General features: G+C 39.5%; 1 protein-coding gene across 25 annotated transcripts in view; it reads right to left on the bottom strand.

Moving 5' to 3' along the window:
• afdna (afadin, adherens junction formation factor a) overlaps positions 1-15,335 on the bottom strand; it is a 161,382-nt gene extending 146,047 nt beyond the window's left edge. For all 25 annotated transcript variants that reach the window (XM_026194091.2, XM_026194093.2, XM_026194100.2 and 22 more), the window contains exon 1: positions 15,035-15,335. In XM_026194091.2, coding sequence (XP_026049876.2) covers positions 15,035-15,136 — 102 coding nt within the window. In that variant the 5' untranslated portion in view covers positions 15,137-15,335. The remainder of the gene's footprint in view (positions 1-15,034) is intronic.
• Between the last annotated feature and the right edge of the window lie 4,223 nt (positions 15,336-19,558).

Here is a 19,558-nt window from a genome sequence, read left to right as displayed (position 1 = left end):
GAGGAGGTGAGCCAGGCCTCTGAGGGGATTAACATGGTCTGACAGGCTGACTGGGACAAACACACACACAGAGCTTTGAGGGCGGGCTGCTCTGCTGAGCACACACAATATACTGCTTGTTTTAGAACAAGAGGAAAGAGAGAAAAGATAGATAAGAAGTAGGGGCCAAATCACCGCGAAGGAATGTGAGAGAGCAAAGAGAGAGTGAGATTATGAACCACAGGTGTTTCCCAACAAATGTCCTGCTGCTGTCCTAATGCATATTCCATAACTCTTCCACAACTCTCCCCCTTTACTTGAAGAATGAGCTGTCTGGATTGTACTGCAGTTCTGTTGGAAACTACACATGAAATACGCTCGCTTGCTATTAACAGGAATCTCTAACATTCCCCCACTTTTCCACTGAGAATCCATCAAGTTACCTGACCTTCTCTGTATGGAATTCTCCACTTGAAACTCCATTTGCATTCCAGGAATTCCATGACCACTAGGAGCCCTGAAACCCGTGGCATATCACCCAGTTGGACGCTCAAGCACACAGAGAGAGAGAGAGGGAGAGAGAGACCATGCTGATGTGTGGGGTGCTTAGGGAGCAGTTTAACATATTGATCAGATTCCGACGGCCCATTACAGAAAATTAACTGCCTCCAAAGTGGAGCCGGGGTTTCCACAAGACTGAGTTTAATCCAAGGCTTAAAGAACTTAAACTAACAATCAATTATTAACGTGTAAAGAGAAGACAGTGGGTCTGCAGAAGCATCTTTAAGATTCAAGTGATCAAATGGGGTCCATAAATGTTAACTACTATGAAGCTGTCTCTTTACTTCTACAACTTTTCATAGTTTTTACAGGAATACGATTTTGAAAAGTTGTGCCGCTTCATTAAGGACCGTGTTAGTGTGTGTGTGTTTTTTAACACTGTGGGTTTTGACTTCAGTGTAATTTCCCACTTCTTATCACTACAACACATTAGAATACACTGCAGTTCTTTTCCATAACTATTGTAGCAAGATTTACTTCCACAGCAGACTTGACGCCGATTAGGATTAAAAAAAAAATATGTATTTAATTAGATTTGAACATTTCAGAATATCTGCCATAGATAAACTAAAGACTAACTGATAAACTCAAATATAGCTTTTAACAAAAGAGTTCCTGTATAATTTAATTGTCATTTCAAGTAATTTTCAACCTAAAACCACTTGGTTGCTTTAGGGTTAAAGTGTTTTCAGGAGCAACAGAACATACAGAAGATACATAAATTTGTATCTACAGTTTTTTCATTTCACTGTCATACACATCTTACGTTTTTTCTCTAAATACAAATCACTGAGGCTTGATGGCACATGTTGAAAAAAGAAAACTACCTGTAATTAGCCGTGCTTCTTGTTTTTATTAGGTACAGTTTACAGACGTGCTTTAAATGCATCACATGCAGGCATGCAGTTACTGTTCTAAAAGGACAGCTGAAAGATGTGCATGATTGTTTCTGCTGGAAAAAAAAGGCCTTTCTAGGGTTTCAGACCATCAAAGTGATTAAATCTTGTAAAAGTTTTAACTTTTTGCCCAGCCCTCATTTCTTCATGCCTCTTCAAAATTCCATTTAAGGGGGCAGACTGTGGGCTGCACTTTAAAAAAAAATGTAAAAAATAAAAACAGCTCATCCAAAATAACTGAGGCTGAAGTCATCTGTCACAGGAAACCAAAGGCAAAATCCTCAAGTCTGTCCGTCTGTCTTTGAACCAGTTTGAATTTAGTGGTGGAATTGTGTTTAAAGTTAGAACTTTAAAATCAGATTTTCCTTCTTTTTGTTCCCTTTCAAAGTGTGAGGGTTAAGACTTTGCTTTACTGTTAAAAGTTGTAGTCATGATCATTTCTGGTAAACAATCATTTATAAACTTGCCAAACATGCTTTGAATAAACTTCAAACCTCTTTTTATGGGAAACTCCATCTTTCCATGGGTGGAGATGGGCACGTTGTTGTGATTTACACTTGTACTAGCCACTGATGCCCTCTTGAATGGCAGCGTAAACCAAAAATAACGTGACAACTGTTGGCGTTTGCCACAACGCTTGTCGTGCCTTTGGATTTTTTTTAATTTTTTAATTTTTTTTAAATTACATGGCACACGAGAGTTGGTCGCTCTTTACCACCATTTAATGATAATTGTGTCTCTAGGAGCACAGAGACTGTCAAATAACAGGGAAATGCTTTAACATCTAGAAAAGAAGACTATGTAGCAAACTCCAAAATTACCTCTGTTCTCTTTATTTCCTGTTTTGACTTCTTGTCCTCCTGCAGCAGCACTGATAAGAAGTCGAGGGGGTTTTAAAGTTGTGACACCTATCGTTTAACGCCAGTATAAATGGTTACAGACCTGCACCGACGTCACTGTTCACACAAGCAATGAGTAACAAAATAACCATAATCACGACTTTAGATCAAGTGGGTGTTTCTGACAGTAAAGCCCATTTTGCTGTTGGTCCCTGCCAGCCCATAGCCTCCACTTTGGGGTTGTCTGTGGTGGCAGATGGGGATGAAGCGAGAACCTTATAAACCTGAGTCCTTATGATCTACAAGGGAAAGCCAACAGCTTACCATGACCCAAGTCGCTGATGCCAAAACCTCACCTGAAAACATTCAAACTTCAAACTCTCCTAAATCTCATGAGTCATCTTTCATGGCTACCTAAACTTTAAACTTTATTAAAACACCTAGGAGAATCTGGACCATTGTTAAAACTCAGAAGCCCCTCATTCTGTTTGCTAATTGAAAAGGGAATGCCTAATGACATTAAGATGTAACAAGCAGGTATTCGCCTACTGATTTGTATGCTTTAGTAAAAATACCTTTAAAAAAAAACATAGGTGGTTTCATTAATTATTCAGCATTTCCCTGAGCTATGAACACATTTTGCCTAGTAACAGGGTACTAAGTAGTATCCAATCCATTTCATTTATCAGCTATACATTCATACATTTCTCCCATGACCCCAATAAGACCTTTAAACAATGTACAGGAGGCTAAAGTGGACTTCCTAACAAGCTGGAAAAAACAGTGGTGATGAATATCCTGGCTGCCCAGCTTGACCCCCATTCTTCTATTTAATAGACAGCAGCCAATACACTGAGAGCAGATGCATTAATTAAGGATGATGCAGTGAGCTTTGCAGCTGGGAGATGATAAGATGCTGAAATCCTGCAGAAATGCTGTTGTAATTATTTGGGGGGGGGGGGTTCTTTCTTTTTTTTTTCCTATTGTAATTTCTGGAATTGCTAAGTTTGTCATTATTTATTCAAAAACAATGTGCATTTTTAAGGTCCTGAACATGCTTGAATACCAGTTAACATCCAAGACATTTGGTACACATACATAACAGCCTCTAACACATACTTTAAACCACAATAAAACCACCATTTTGAATGTAAGAAGCAATTTGGATGCAATTTTTTTTGCCATTTCTAAGCATTAGAATTTAAAAAACATCCTCCTAGAGACTGAATCAAATCTGTTTCAGTGTTGGTCATACATGGTCAGTTTTTATTCAAGGGAATGTCCAAAGCACTGTGAAATTTAAAGTTCTTGTAATTCACCCATACATTGCCCAAACCGGCCCAGACTAGTCATGTTTGATAAGGATCCCACCATGAACTATGAATGCCATGGCGCCATCAAGTAGCAACAGGAAATCAGTATTTAGTGACATAGTTCATCTGATAAACCTAACATTTGTATTCTGGGTTCTACACATGGAAACAGGAATTTGGTTTGTCCAACATCCACCTGCCTGCAGGAAACGCCTCAACCCGTACAAATTTGTGAGGACCCAACTATTGTTTTAATTCATAATTGTGATTCACTGGCTTTCTGAATAAGTGACACACAACTGGAGTATAATTGTGAGTTCACACTCAGTAGGAAAAAAAACAAAACAAAAAACAACTGTGGCATCCAAATAAAGAAAGAACAGCATCACTCTGTTGCATCCTGTCAGACTGGAAGAATAAAGCACACCGCAGCATTTCTCCAGACTGAGAGAAGGTGGCAACGTTACTTACTAAGGTTTAAACCGCACAAGCGTCCAGCCTGAGAGTTAAGGCCTATGGTCACGATCTTTTGCCCCACTTTGTAATGAACCTGTGCTGAGGTGCGATTACTCTCAGGCAGACCCACCTATAGCCTGACCATGAAATGTGACATGCTACACATTTACAGCTTCATCTGGTCAGCCAGATAAAAACAAGCTCAGCAGACATTTACAGCAACACAGACAACACAGCTGTAGAGCTAGTGATCTAGGCCTGCTAAGAAGGTGCAGGTGGCTGTAGTTGCAGCTGATGGGGAAAAGGGTCAAAGGTTATAGAAGGTTCTTGACTTCCTTTTTTTAAAGTGGGGTTTAACACATTTTGCCTATAAAAATGCAAACAATTATTAAAATGTGGACCAATTGCAGTTACATGCATAGTCACGCCAGAAGAAACTGTGGTAGTGTTATGACCAATATTTTTGCAAGCTGACAGATTTACAAATATCCAGGACAGTAGGGAGTGTTAATTACTGAATGGACAAAGAAGTTAATGATGAGTTTAGAATATCTATATTTAGTGAGGTGGCTGTTAAAAAAAAATCTAGTTTTGGGGTGGCCAATAGTGACTGTTTATATTTCCTTTTTTGTTAGCTGGACGCATTTCTAAAGCTTAAGAAAGACGTCAGATTGGATTGTTTCTTTAGTATTTTTAAATGATGTAATTACATTTATAAGTCTATGTGGGCTGGGCTTATTTTTTATGGATGAAACCAATTTTAAATCAATCAGCGAGCAGACCTTTTACAAAAGTTTGCAGTGTTTCATTTTTCTGTCAGGAGTAAACAGAATGCGCTTTATAACTATACATTTATATTTCAATGTCTTTGATTAGGAAAAAAAAATACAAACCATACAGTCAAACCACTACTTGCTACTCTTCCACTCTTCTCAAAAGGTAAATATTTGGGCCAGGGATATAAACATGTAACAGGGCAATAAATCATTCCAGCTACACCGTCTTGCACTGCAGCTGAGAGTCCTTGATCAGCTCTGCAGCTTCAGTGAGCATGGTATAGCGGCACGTGAGCCAGTTCAGAATGACCCTACAGCTCACAGATGACCTAAGCAAAGGAAGAACTACCGCGACTAGCTGCAGTCCGAGAATGTGGAATGTGAGTACATCTGACTGCAGGATGAGATGTTCTGGGGAAGCAGGAGCTGAATGGTTTTGAGGACCACCTCAACAGCAACATGGCCAACAAGCTTGTAGGAAAAACACAAGACAGAAAGAACCAGGGCCAGCAGATTATAATTTATTCATTTATTTCTAAAAAAGGAAACACTGGAGCCTGTCGAAAACTGTGTGTGTGGCCTCCTATTTTTTATTTTATTTTTTTTTAAACTGCTGTAGTGTGCAGCTCATCACAGCTACAGCGTTGCCATGGGGACGCAGCCAGCTAATGTCTGCATGACGTGAGGGGTGAGACAGAAAGAGAAAAAGGGGAGGGCACGGGCAATGAACACACAGAGGAACAATGCAAACAGAGATAAATGCACGCCGTGGTCAGCGCCTCTGCATGAGTGACCTCATGCTGCTGTCATTGTGGCTGAGGCCAGCATGTCTGTTACCCAAAAGTGTTTCTACTATCTCCAGCTGCCACTTTAGCAGGTACACCCACGGTCAGCACTGACCTTTAGCCAAAGTCAGAAACCAGCCAGCTAAACTCTTAAGTCCTTTCTGCCTTTATAAGCCGTAGCATTTTAATTTCCCAGGATACCCTATGCCATCTCACAGAAGATCAAAATACTTATTCCAGCGAATTTATTTTAAAAAAAATAAAAGAAAAAATTTCTATTATCATAAACAAAGGGCTAGACCTCAAAGTCCAAAGGCATTTAATTATCTAACGCAATGAGGAACTTATTAATGCAACAGTAACATGTTTCCAACAAAGAAAGGAAAAGAAACTGTCGCTGAGTTGTTGGAACAAAAAGCATTGTATGTACAATGTGTACACCAGCTTTTATCATGACTGTGCTAGGAAGGACCTAGCATGGAAAAGAAGCAGCCATACGTCCTTGCCTGTCAATCAAGGTTATTAAATCCACATTGCCTACAGGTCTCTCAGATCTGCAGACACCTTTAGTAAAGTGCTACAATTTCAATTAGAGCCAACACAGTTAGGGTTAGAGTAAGTATATCATATAGCTACAAAGATTTTCATAACTATTTAAGTTTAACTTTTAGGGTAAAAGTGAAATTATTTCATAGTTCCAGGTTATTGACCTTGCCTTTTCTTGATGACTATGGTATCTTAAATTTAAAAACAAAAAAGGAAGAGATAGTCGCTGTTACATAACACAAGAAAGTGGCATTGTTTATTTACAAAGCTCAGCTGCAAAAACCACCTGGTTACCTCCGCCACTTTGCTTAAATTTAAATACTGCATTTACAATGTCAGGTCACGGGACTTTCTAGGATTAGCTAGAGGTACTCTTATTCACAATAAAAACTAAGTATAAATGCTTTGCCGCAATGCTGCAATTCAGTTTCAATCCAATTCAGTTCAATTTTAATCATACAGCTTCAAATCACAAAAACAGTCGCCTCAATGAGCTGTGTCTGCCTAATGATGAAAACATCTGTTAAATCTGTAAAAGATTTCCTATGCAATACAGATATATATACAGAGGTATTTATGCTCTTGTACTCAGGTGCAATGTTGCAAATCACTAAGCTGATCCGCTTTATATCAAAATGTGATTGTCCCGTCAATGTGATGGACTATGTCAATTTGTCAGATATGTCCTATGCAATCACACATAGCTTTCTGGAATTCTTTTCATGTAAACACAAAGAACGTCAATAGGTTTCCTTTAAAAAAAAAAAAAAAAAAAAAAAGAGTAAATACTTAAATAGAAAAAAAAATCTGACGGCCAGCATCTGTATACATATATCAGGTCTGAAAGTATACAAAAAAGCACACGAAAAAAAAAAAGAAAAAAAAAAAGAATAAAAACTCCTGTGAAAGAAGGTACAGCAACTGATGAGTTTAACAGCCAGCAACTTCAATAAACCACAACGACAACAAAATATGACCAATAATATAGAATATCTAACCACACTGAAATATTTCTTCACAACTAAATTGCCACCACTGGTGGAAATGACTCCTCTGGAGGATTGAGAATCTGGGAATAGTTAGAAGAAGAAAAAAAAGAAACCTGACCGTTCTGAAAACAAATCATTCCACCTCATAGGCCAGGAAACACACTATCTCCACAAAACACTCACTTCCTTTCTGCAGAGTTTCCTGCTTCCTGTGCACCAGCAGGGAAAAGCTGGGAGGGAGGGAGTGGCCACTGATGTCACAGCGAGTCTGCCAACATGCAGCATATCCCGTGCCACAGGAAACAAAGTGGCTACAAGTCCGACTTCCTGCTAGTAAATACCTTCCACCTCAAATTATGATGATAAGTACAGGGAGGAAAATAATCCTTAAGGTGATCAGAAAAGTCATTTGGTGTGAATAATAATCGTTGATTTTGGAGTTCAGAACATGACAGGAGAAAAAAGGAGCGGCAGGAGCACACAAGAAGTCTCTTGTGCTGTATAGAGACTTCAAATAAATACTTTTATTTGTATATTTTCTCCAAAAGAATGTTGTGATAAAGTAAGCGTTTCTCAGGCTTTTCACCTCGCTAGGCCATGTGACGGCCAGACCAGTGTCTTAATATGCTGTGACATACCATCATCCCATTCAGCTGTGCATTACATAAATGCACATAAATTAAAATCCATTTTTATTCATGCAGATTTCCAATTTACTCTCCTGTGGTGCTCAAACTGAAACCCTTTCTCTTTAATTTTCCTTAAATTCAGCCTTAGTAGTCACTTCAGTCTTTTTTTTTTTGGGGGGGGGGGGGGGGGGGGGGGGGCAAAAGCTACAACCACTAAGTTAGGGAATTTATATTATAAGCCTGGTGTTCTCTAATGACACACAGGTCCCTGGGTCAGACATCATCCTGGCTCAAAAAGCTAGATAGGATAGGTAAAAACAGGACAATCAAGTCAATGCAGTTCTGTGTAGTTCTGTGTTTACTTTGCCATGCAACAGCAGCAGCTAACACATTTACATCACGCAGCTTTCACAAAGACAAACTGGGAACACTTTAGGATTCAAAAGATTCATTTCAGCAGTCAGTAAACCACAAACAAACAAAAGCCAAAGAGCACATATCTGACAAGCAGAAGCTCCTATAGTACATGTGAGCAGTGCAAGGTAAAGAAAAGTGTGCATTTAAAGAGAAGATTTTCTGCTCTGTTTACCAAAGTACATATAAAGTTAAAAAAAAAAAACATCTGTCATAGTGTATTAACTATGTTCTCTTCTGTGAGGACAGTGCCTGTGGGTTAAATTAAATTCTTAAACTGAAAGTAAAAGTATGTATTGTGATGTAACATTTGCTTTAATTTCCATCTCTGCCTCAACTTTAGAAGCCCTAAAGTCTATTTAAGGCATTTATGTCTGTTAAATGTCTTAAATTTAGATCCAATCATAGAGATCTAACAATAGATTTGTCTTTTAAGCTGCTGTACTATGGGACAAAAAAAACAAAACACAACTGTACAACTTTGACTCTAATACTTGACAACTTTCTGAGGCTTTTAGGGTCACTGTTCAGCATAATTGATGTTTGGGGCAGAACATCTTGTTCCACGCAGGATCAGTGGAGAACTGAGTGGACAAAAAAATGCTGCCGTTCCCATTTTTAAACCATAAGCTTCTCTTGAGTTGCTCAGGGGGAAGGAGGAAAAAAAAAAAAAAAAAAAGGTCTTGGGTCAGCATTCAGGGCAAGAGGAGGAACTGTAAAACCTTATCACCATCCCACAGATACAAAGGTACTGTTAAATGTAGCCAACTCTGCCTTGCATAAATAAGAGTTTCCTGATAATCTGATTTACATGATTGAGGAAAATCACACTTATACAGGAAGCAGAGGGAAATGTCAGCATAATAAAGATCACTCCTGTCTGAATGATGGCAATGTAACACGTAATTACAGGCTTAAAGAGCACTACCTGCTAATTACTGCACTGTCAATACCCTCATGAAACCCACTGCCGGAGAGTGCATTTGTAAAGACGATATGCATCATTTATTCTCTATTATTTATCCAGCATGGTCTGCTTGTCCTGTAAAATGTTTGTCAGTCTGCCTTTATTTATGGCTCAACTTTATGGCATGTAGCAGAATGTTTACATTTATATGAGGGGGGGGGGGGGGGGGGGGGGGGACTGGACCCAGATTTAACAAAACCTGCATTCAGTTTCAAGCACATCATGTTGGACAGGGTCTGACATAACCGGTGGCCTCAAGTCTGGGTTGTGTAAACTGGTCCCAAAATTCATTCAAAACTTATTTTTTTCTTACTTCCTGCACATCAAACTTGCTGTACAGTCTTTGTTTTTTCTCCAGAACTCATATTCAGGACAATCTTGTCAGCAGCTTTTTTTCCCTGATGAGCAGCATTTCCAAGCACAAGAAGCTGCAAAGCTGTCAACATCCAAACTATTAGAGGAGTCTTCCTGATGCTGCATACTCAAAAAAAAAAAAAGGGTGCTTCTTTTCAAAGATGACACATACCATTATTTTGAGGTTGCATGTAGCAAGTTATTGAATGCCACATTTCTGAACAGACACCATTTGAGCTGACTGAAGAAATTTGAGTAGACAGTGACAAATTGAAGGAAATAAGTGAAGCCTAGGGCTGTGCGATATGACCAAAATCTCATATCCCGATATAAGACATCTATCGTCCCAATAATGATATAAATCACAAAAATGTAACATTTTCTGTAAATTCTGTGACTCTCGGGCAGCTCGACTTGTGTGAAGTGTATCCAGCTGAGCGTCGTGTACCTGGAGTCGAGTGTTTTAACCAATGCATGAAACTATACATTTTTAGACATAAGTTGTAACGGCCGCCGTTTTCTTTGTGAGTATTTATTACACAAAAAAAAACCTGTTCTAATGTTTGAGTCTAAGGTTTATTTTTTAGCACCTGACGGCTCTTTTTTGCTTCTCATCCGTAAACACTCTGCATCCTCTTTCACGTGATTCAGTTTATTTTGAAAAGTCTCAACAGGATCTTAAGCTTTATTGTGAAAGGTTTATGTGGAAAATAAACAAGCGGGCACGCGATGGTTTTACCGTCGTTGTTCCTAACAACAACGCATAAAAACAGGAGCTTGTCCGTCCGTAGTGTGGTTATATTAAATATAAGAGAAAGAGAGAACTTTAAGAAATTAATATAGCCACCACAGTGACCATCAAAACGCTGAAAAGAATATTGCCGTAAACAGTTTATTTTGCGACACCATGAAACAAACGATAGCATAAAATGAAATGATAGACGTTTCTATATCGTCATCCCATATATATATATATCGTTATATCAAACAGCCCTACCTTGACCTCACCAAGTCTGTAATGCTCTGGGGGGGTATTTTGCTACCATGTTTTCGGTCTGCTTGTTGCCACATAGGGAAGATATTTATCCTACGATAAAAATTTCTATCTCATCAATTTAAAGATTATAAAAAGATGTGAATCATGTCTTATGGTTGGCTGGGTTTGTCCCATTTAAATTGATCCACTCCATCAAGCTGACTGATTGATCTGGCATTGAGATGTGAAACAGCAGTTCCTCGATTAAAACTTACATCGGTTCACTGAGCACGGTGTGAGGACTAACGATTAGCCAACCAGCACCGTGGCGTGGGATTTAATCTGATGTCAATCTGTGGAACCCAATTTTTTTTTTTTTTTTTTTTAAATTGCCATTGCTTGCTAATTTGCTGAACAACAAATACTGGACAAACATCAACTAAACAAGTAAAACTGTAAAAATTCGTAACATTTTAAGGTTCTTTAAGAGCCTTTTTAGTTCTTTTTAGTTTCTTAAGATGGTATTTTATATGTATGTAAAAAAAAACAGCCAACGGGAACCACAGAGTAATATGATACTTAAACACAGTCACTTTTGTCAACACATAAAATAAAGATTTTTTTAAAAGATACTGAGGCTTAGACCCTTAGGCTACAACTATACAACTGAAATCGAAGAAAGTGCTCTTAAAGCTCAGGCAAAACCAGTTTGTTTCCATGGATATTAGACAGATTAATATGTAGGGCTTCAGGAATTTGTTAGAGGAAATGAAATGCCGTCCCTCACGGAAAAGGCTGCATCCATCTATTATACTGCATTTGTGCCCAAGTGATGGAAATGTCGTCACCAGGCTGTTAGCACGAGACTGTGCGGACTTCAAGCAGACCTCGAGCGGTCTTTAAAGAAATATAACAATAATCATTACTCATCCTCTGTTTCTGTCACTGTCCACAACCAAGTGTAAACCTCACTTAATCCTATGGTCTGCATTGTCACTAGATCACGACTACACATGGAGTATCCTCAGCCACATATTTGCTTTGAGCTGTACTACAGGAGCTAAACTTACTTGATAAATGTGATATGCTCTAACTATGATATGAGACATGGGAACACCAATGTTTATTCTCCACTTTACATCCATAATCTAAATTCAGGAGTATTAAATAAGACATAATAGAAAACACGTAGAAGATGAGCCTGGTGTCAAAACAATTAAATTCTTTAGTTGGTGCAGGTTTCCGTTTTTAAACCAGGTAAAATGTGCTTTTTCAACTCACAAAAGTTCATGTACTTATGAAGGATCATAAAAATAAGGCAAATTGAAAAGTATCAAACTCTGGCCTATGTCTATGTACTTGAGAGCCTGTTCCTTGGACAATTTTAGAGTATGAAAGTTAAATCATCAATGGCTTCATTAAATATTGCACAAAAACAATAAGCCGATTCTGAGATGGGAACTTTTGATAGGTTTGGGTGCTTTTCTTGAATAACTCTGGTGCAGAGTTTCAGAGAATCATGAAAGCTAAACACTTTAGGAAGGCTAATGTGCCACACATTCACATGTCCCACCAAAACCTAGAAGGATTAGAAGTCACTAAACCTCCACATCTCCAGTGGGTGGAGTGGAGTCATGTAGTGTTGAGATGCATGCCTGCATCTCAACACTACATGACTATTGTGCCACACCATCCAAGCCCAGTGTTTATTCAGTCTGCAGAAATAAGTCCCCACATCTCTTCCCACTGCGAGTCCCCAACGTGACATGGGTACCTGTTATGTTATAATGAGCCTCACCATAAGTCCCGCAGCAGGACCTATTCATTTTGGGTTTGAAAGATTAAGAAGTTTGAGAACCTTTGCTCCAGACTAATCAGCCAGCCGTGCCTAATCTAATCATACAAATGATCTCACTGCTCTCAGTGGCAGCTTGCTCTGAAATTAAACGTTTATAACAATTACCAGATATTCTGTTTTTCTACTGGGGGGTGGGAAGCTTTATTTAAGGATAACAGTGTCAAGTTTTATCTATAGCACAGCTTCACTCTGGAGTGGTCTAGCCTATTTGGAGGACACTTGTGCAGCTTGGGCGCTCCATCACCTGACATATGGGTGGGGTGTGGCGTGGTGAAGGAAGGCCATGCATCTCCTTACATTGAGTTATGCTCTGCTGGACTACACTGTGACGCTTGTGAGCTGAAACCCCAGTATAGTGAAAGAATTACAGTCTGGGAAACTTCTGGACATGCAGAGTTAATGATTCCTTACACAGACGAGGGGTTGTGTATTTGTCTGCGCGTGTGTGCTGTGTAGTATGCAACACTGGCCAATGGCTGGCCAGCTTCAATCCTGGTAATCGGCTCAAGAGGAGAAGAGAGGGGACCCTGTGGCCCCCCTACACCCTTATCCAAGAAAGAGGTGGGGGGTGGGCAGCTCGCCTAAAAACACAGCAGCTGACACAATCACAGTCATAGATTTAAATTAAAACTACTTAACCACAAAATGCACCAGTCACAGGCAGGATTGGATGCAAGGACGTGTCCTGAGGGGGGCACAGGGTGGCACCAGGCATCCCTCTACCAATGCTATTTTGCTAGAGCACTATTAAGCCATCTAGTATTATATAAATAATGAAAATCATCTCTACTAGCAGCATTAAAAGTGATATGCACACACTCTTGAATCAATAATTATGATCCAATAATGTGTTTATGACTGAAGGTTCTTTCTCATTAGGCAGTTGTAGTTGAACTATTTGTATATTTTGATGGTAAATATCTAAGAAAATGGACTAGATTAGATTTGGGCAAAATATGAGGGCCAGAATTTCACTGTAAATCATTTTGGTCCAGCCCTTCAATCCTAAAAAAATTAATAAATAAATAAAAAAATAGTATTAAGCTAAGTGTGGAGTCTGTAATGCATTTACCTCTATTCTAAAACAGTGCATTTCATCAGGTCCAGTCACTCAAACCTACCTTGAGTGCCGGCACCTGCAGAATGAAATTCAGATTAAATTAGAACTATTTTATTTGTTTTATCTTGTCATCAATGGTCTTGCTTTGGTCTCAGTGGTGCAGACAGAAAATGCAGGAATCTTGTTTAACTCCACATTTGTCTGGGCTTTAGCCAGTGTAGATGTTATGTTAAGTTGTTAGCTGCTAGGCTAAACAGCATCACCAGTTTTCTTGGTTGCGTTGAATTGGCAACGTTATTGCAACTCTCATCAATCATGCTGACGTCCTGTGAGCCACCACATTTCAAAAATCCTGGAAACGCCCCTGGTTTGCTGGACACTGGACTTAGTAAGGACTAGAGACATCGCCAAGCCCTTGCTACTGTTCGGCAAGGAGGCGTTTCTTATCCCGTCATGTCATTAGTAAACAGCCACAACCTGAGTCCAGACGGGCGGTTTAATTACAGCACTGCTGCTCCGCCGTGTTGTAGGGTCAAATTATTGCTGGTCAAACAAGCAGCTCGTACCAAGCTAGCTCGTGTGTGAGGACAATGCAGGACGACATAACATAGTCAGTGTGTTGCACAGACAGATCGACAGACGTACAGGAGAGGGGCTGTCCTGTGGGTGGTGGGCTAGCAGTATCTGAGTGCCCAGCTAAGCATCCACACCCTGCTTGTAGCTAATACTTTAAGCTTTTATCTATATGCCTAACGTATCTAGCAACCTGACCGTGTTACTGGGTTTGTCAGCCATTGCAGGCAGTGCTGCGAGTGCGCTGCATGCACTGTACACGCCGGCTATATCACAACTTTGCCCCCTCATTTAAAAAGCGCAAATATGTAATGCATAAATCACCAATAAGGGGGGGGGGGGGGGTTTATTCTGTTTAATAGTAGCACAGCTTATGTTTTCTCTACAGGTAAAGTGCTTGCTAACTAACTAGCTAGCTAGCCCAGTTAACGTTCCGTTCGCAACATAATGCACCAAATCCCATTCAGAAATCTGGAAATTACATCTTTACCTACTTATCGCACGCATCCACAGAAGCAAGAATAAACCTCAAGGTAGATAATATTCTACTCACATTCGCGCCAAATTCGGCATATTTATCGCACACATAATCTTAAGAGCTTCTGTGATTTGCCAACTTTCAAAATTATTCCTGCCACTTCCCAAATACACAGCTGTGGGCGGTAATAGCTACGCAAGTGTGAACAGTTTCTTTTAAAAGAAAGCGATAGAGGCAGGTTTACCTATACACGATGCTCAGCCATAGACTGTTAAATAGTTTGCCTGGGTTGCCGTGAGGGCTCAAAGATTTAATTAAATTTATAGGCACCATCTTGAACAATGTGTTTAGCCTACTATCTGGCAAATCCTGACATTTTTCAATGGAGTTTGGCATTCATTCTCTCGCAGCACGTACGGGGACTTGCCACCGAGTCACCCAAGAAAACCACGCTGCCCAATACTGCTTGGCTTTCAACATTTTCAACCCAAGGGTCAGCCGGGGGTAGGTTTACAGGGCCCCCCTCCCCCAGGAGAGGGCCCGCGTGTCCGCGGCCTCTCCTGCCACTCCTGGCTGAGCTCCTACCTCTGTGGGCCGGCTGATCTCGAACAGGTCGAGCCGGTTGGCGTTCCAGTGGTTGATGATGTCGGCCAGTTTCCTCCTCTCCTCCTCCCTGCTCCCCGACATGGTGGACAGCCTTTCCGTAGGTCCGCACTGTTGAATAAAACTTCCCGTAACGGTAGTCCACAGGAGAAGAAAAAGCCGCCTCACAAACCAAAGGTTCAGGTCTGCTGCTTTATCGCCAGGACTTCGTGCGTCTCTCCGCTCACCGACCGACCTGCTCTCTGATCTGCTCCTGCTTCGCGTTCCCGGTGAGCTTCTGCGCGCCCCCGGTCTATGTGTATGTGTGTGTTTGCGTTTGTGAACGCGCAAACTATTAACTGTTTCAGAACCGACACAATTGATCGATGACGCTGCTTTTCTTAAATGTGCAGTCTCAAAAGAAGTAGTCCGCTTATGGTGGTCAGCAGGATTAACTCATTATCTTTTCATTAAGACCCCAACACAGACACACACACACGCCCTTAAACCCCTGAGCGATTTATTTACACTGTAAATATATAATATCTACAATTCAGACAGTGAAATCCCACTACTTATCTTGTTGTTTGTTTGCACTTTGAAAAAAGTAAACAAACACTTGTGCAGAAGAGGAATAAACCTAAAAACTTAGAGATGCAAAAAGATTTGAATACAGTAGAAAAATTATAATTAATCTTTTTAAATAATTGTAATAATCCAATACATTAAACACAATACATTTCAAGTAGCACACAGAATTTTTTTTTAAATTTAATTCAGGAGGCAGAGCTAGCTCATCTCAAGGTCAGCTAATCCAGTCCATATGAAAAAACTGAAAATTGCTGTGTGAATATAGACTGTAGTATTAAAAATGCTCGGTTAAAGTACAAAACAGTCCATTTAGCATTTGGTTGTAAATGTAAGATTCTTTTTTGTTACTTGTTGGAAGCACTGTGAAAGTGCACCAGAATTTTTCTTTATTAATAAAACTAATTGAAAATATCTTCTAATTATTAACCATTAATATTTTAAATTATTACCTTAACATCCAAAAGGTCTCTGCTAATCTATTTAGCTTTACATCTACCCTCGAATATAAAATTTTCACCTAATTTGCATGCTCAAATGGAAGCAAAAGAGTAAAGTGCATGCAAGAAACTTGATTTTAGAGGTATCATCTTCTTAGCATGTTACCCACCAGTGACCTGGTTTATGTTAAGAGGATAAAATTCCAGTTTTACGCACACAATCAGAGAGAGCATCTTATCTATGTATGGGATGGATGAGCCATTGTGTGCGGTTCTACATTCGTGATAACCTGTTTCACTGCAGTAGCGTTTTCCTTCCTGTGGACCCACTCTTCATAATCACACTCATTTCCTGTGTGTGTGTGTGTTTCTATTCTGTTTGTTGGGGGTAATGATGTGGCGCTGCGCTCCATCTATTAACACATGGCTGTGAGTGACTCTGAAAGGTCAGCAGATACATGTGAAATGTAATGATCTCATCTATAAAAATAGCTGTGATACAGCAGGGCAGTTAGTCATGTGGGCCGCCCACCTCTTCTCCCAGACAGGGTGCAGAACAGTAGCCCGGGCTTCTTATAAACACATTAGTCACCGTGCCAGAATTTCTGGGTGTTACTGTATAATGGATGAGTGAAGCATTGAGATCATATGTAAGTAATGAGTAAGGATTTTATCAGAACAACTGATCTAACTTTAGCTACATGAGAGATTGCATAAAAATGTAAACATCAACAAATAAACTAAATATTGAATACTGCACTTTTACATTATAGTTTATATAAAAGTAATCAAATTAAACAATTAAACATTAAAATGACTATTTTCCAACCCACTTTTTTGGCCTGACTGTTACAAAAAGCCACTTATTTACTTACTTTAGACTTCTTATATTCCTGTACTGTAGTCTGAAAATCAGTCTGATCAAGGTTTGATGTTATGTGATGAATCCTTGGATCTGTTCATTGCCAGCCATTTCATTTTGTACTGATCCAGCCAACTCTTCAAATTTTGTGTGCTTTTTCCTTTTCGGTGTCCTTACACTTACCATGAAACTGTGGTTATTTACTAAAACAGAAATAATTTCCCTAAAACTGATTCTCAAGTACAATTTCAGTAACTCATCTACATAGAGTGTAGAGGGTAAAGGAGCCGTGGCAGTTGTTTGGCTTGAAATGACAATTGTAATCTCCATACTTTCTTTTTTCTCGAAATAGTATTTCAATTTTATTCTTGAAATTCTGTTTGTGACAGGTAGCAAAAGGTTGTCTTGAAGAGAGAGGAGGCAAAACAGCTTGTTTTGAACTGTGACCAGTATAAAATAAATACGGATTATTTTGAGGTGTAACTCATGGAAAGCTACTCCAAGAGCAATAGGTAGGCATCTTAAGTACACCTCTCTAATATGCATATGCTAAAGTGGGTGTGTATGCAGGTATTTGACTTGCTATTGAGCCCCTTCTCTTCTTCTTTATGTGATGTGACAAGATGTGAATTCTTTGGGAACTCATTTGACATCAGCAGCAGAAGTGAGAAACCACAACAGGAAACCAACTTTACCAGATAGCCTTGCTACTTCCTGTATCTGTGATGTTATCACAGCATCAGTCACCACACACACACACACACACACACACACACACACACACACACACACACACACACACACACACAGGTAACAGACAGAAGTTTCACTGATTTAAAAAGCTGACCTACATGGCTTCTGCTGCTTCAAGTTCACGTGTTACCATAATTTCGTTGTACACACACAATAACAATTATGGGTGATTCTATTCTATTCTATTCTATTCTATTCTATTCTATTCTATTCTATTCTATTCACAGGTCTACTCCAGTAACTGGAAGAGTCAGTTCTTCTAATAAACAGCAAATGAGATCATTTGTTTTGTCCCGGCTCTGCTTTGCATTTCTCACATTTGCAGATGAGAATCACATGATACAGGTTCACTGCCCTCGCTGACCTCTAATTCTTATCAATTATTTTGTCTCCCGCTGTGACAACCCTCTGTTATTTATTTATAATCTGTTATTTATTTAAATCAAGTATAATAACCTAATGCTTATCTTACTTACAGAAACATTTAAGTGCAGATTATCTCTCAGTTCAAGAAAAGTTAACATAACAAAGACTTAAGACAAAACAGAGCTAACAAAGCGAGCAAACATTTGAGAGAGGATGCCTCGAGGAACAGCTCAGCACACAAAAATGATGTACAATACATTACAAGGAAGTCTACATGAAAGAAAGCAATGAGGAAGCTCCCAAACAGGAAGCAGCGAGGTGAGCCAGGGTGGTTTGTTTGATTGGAAATTTGCAGAACGAAAAACTGTTTATTTCAATGAACATAACAACATGTCGACATGTCTTTATGCTGCAGTTGGAGTCCAGCTGTATGCTGATCTACTTATGTGGCCCACACTGACATATCTCAACAGCTACTGAATTAATTGCAATAACATTTTCTGCAAGCATTTGTTATCCTAAGAGGTTGCAGTCCCTACTCGACCAGGAAGTTCACCTAGTTGATCAGGTGACTGTGTGTCACCTGTGTTCAGTTCTGATCCAGGACCCTTTGATGTGTGTCTTTCCTGTCTAAAAAAATATTTACTATCATATCAAATAAGGGCAAAAATGCTCAGAAAAGTATGTTAAAGAATTCAAAATGGTTAGCGTTTTTAGCATTAACATCAGGCACTGTACAGCCTTAGAGATCTGCTGGTATGGCTGCAAGAATTTCACGAGGACATAGACAGTATATAAACGATTAACTTGACACTCTCTAATAGTTAGCATGAATTTTTAAAATATTATAATATATTATGATATATAATGTAGCATCATGCTATTAGGAATAATCTCGATGATGAAGCAGGGTGTGTCTGCTTTGTGAGTGACCACTCCTCATTCGTGGTGTTTGGTCTAAAAAGAAACAAGAGGGCAATGGTTAAAGCTGATGCTTCAAAACTGAACTTCACAAACTCACAAGCTTTCCATCTGTGATCCATGTCTTTCCCTCCAAAAACAGACACTACAGAACTACAGAGTATCTTGTCCCACAGTTGGAGACATCATCCAGGAGAGGCTATTGCAAAAAGTACATAGATGATTCACAGATGCAGCAATGATTTTATTCCCAGTGAAATCGCCCCAACTCGCAGTTCGTAATGACTCATAACAATGTGAGTTGATTCTCAAAGGGACCCCGGCAGAACTGGCTCTGCATAAGCACCACATCTGTGGAAAAGAGGTAGAAGAGACTTGTCACTGAAACTTTATTTATGTCAGACAGCTGAGGGAGTCAAGTGAGACCTGACCTCTTGTATTTTATTGTTCATGACCGAGAGCGCCTCTCAATCTCATACCACTCCTTTCAATGTATTGTGTGTGTGTGTGTGTGTGTGTGCGTGTGCATGTGTGCAGTGTCACCTGAAGGGTATTGAATTTATTACCATCGCAGTGGATGGAGGTATTTTTAATCAC

The sequence above is a fragment of the Astatotilapia calliptera genome, chromosome 15, assembly GCF_964374335.1.
Source record: "Astatotilapia calliptera chromosome 15, fAstCal68.1, whole genome shotgun sequence".
Lineage (NCBI taxonomy): Eukaryota > Metazoa > Chordata > Actinopteri > Cichliformes > Cichlidae > Astatotilapia > Astatotilapia calliptera.
This window is presented reverse-complemented; position numbering and strand designations above follow the sequence as displayed.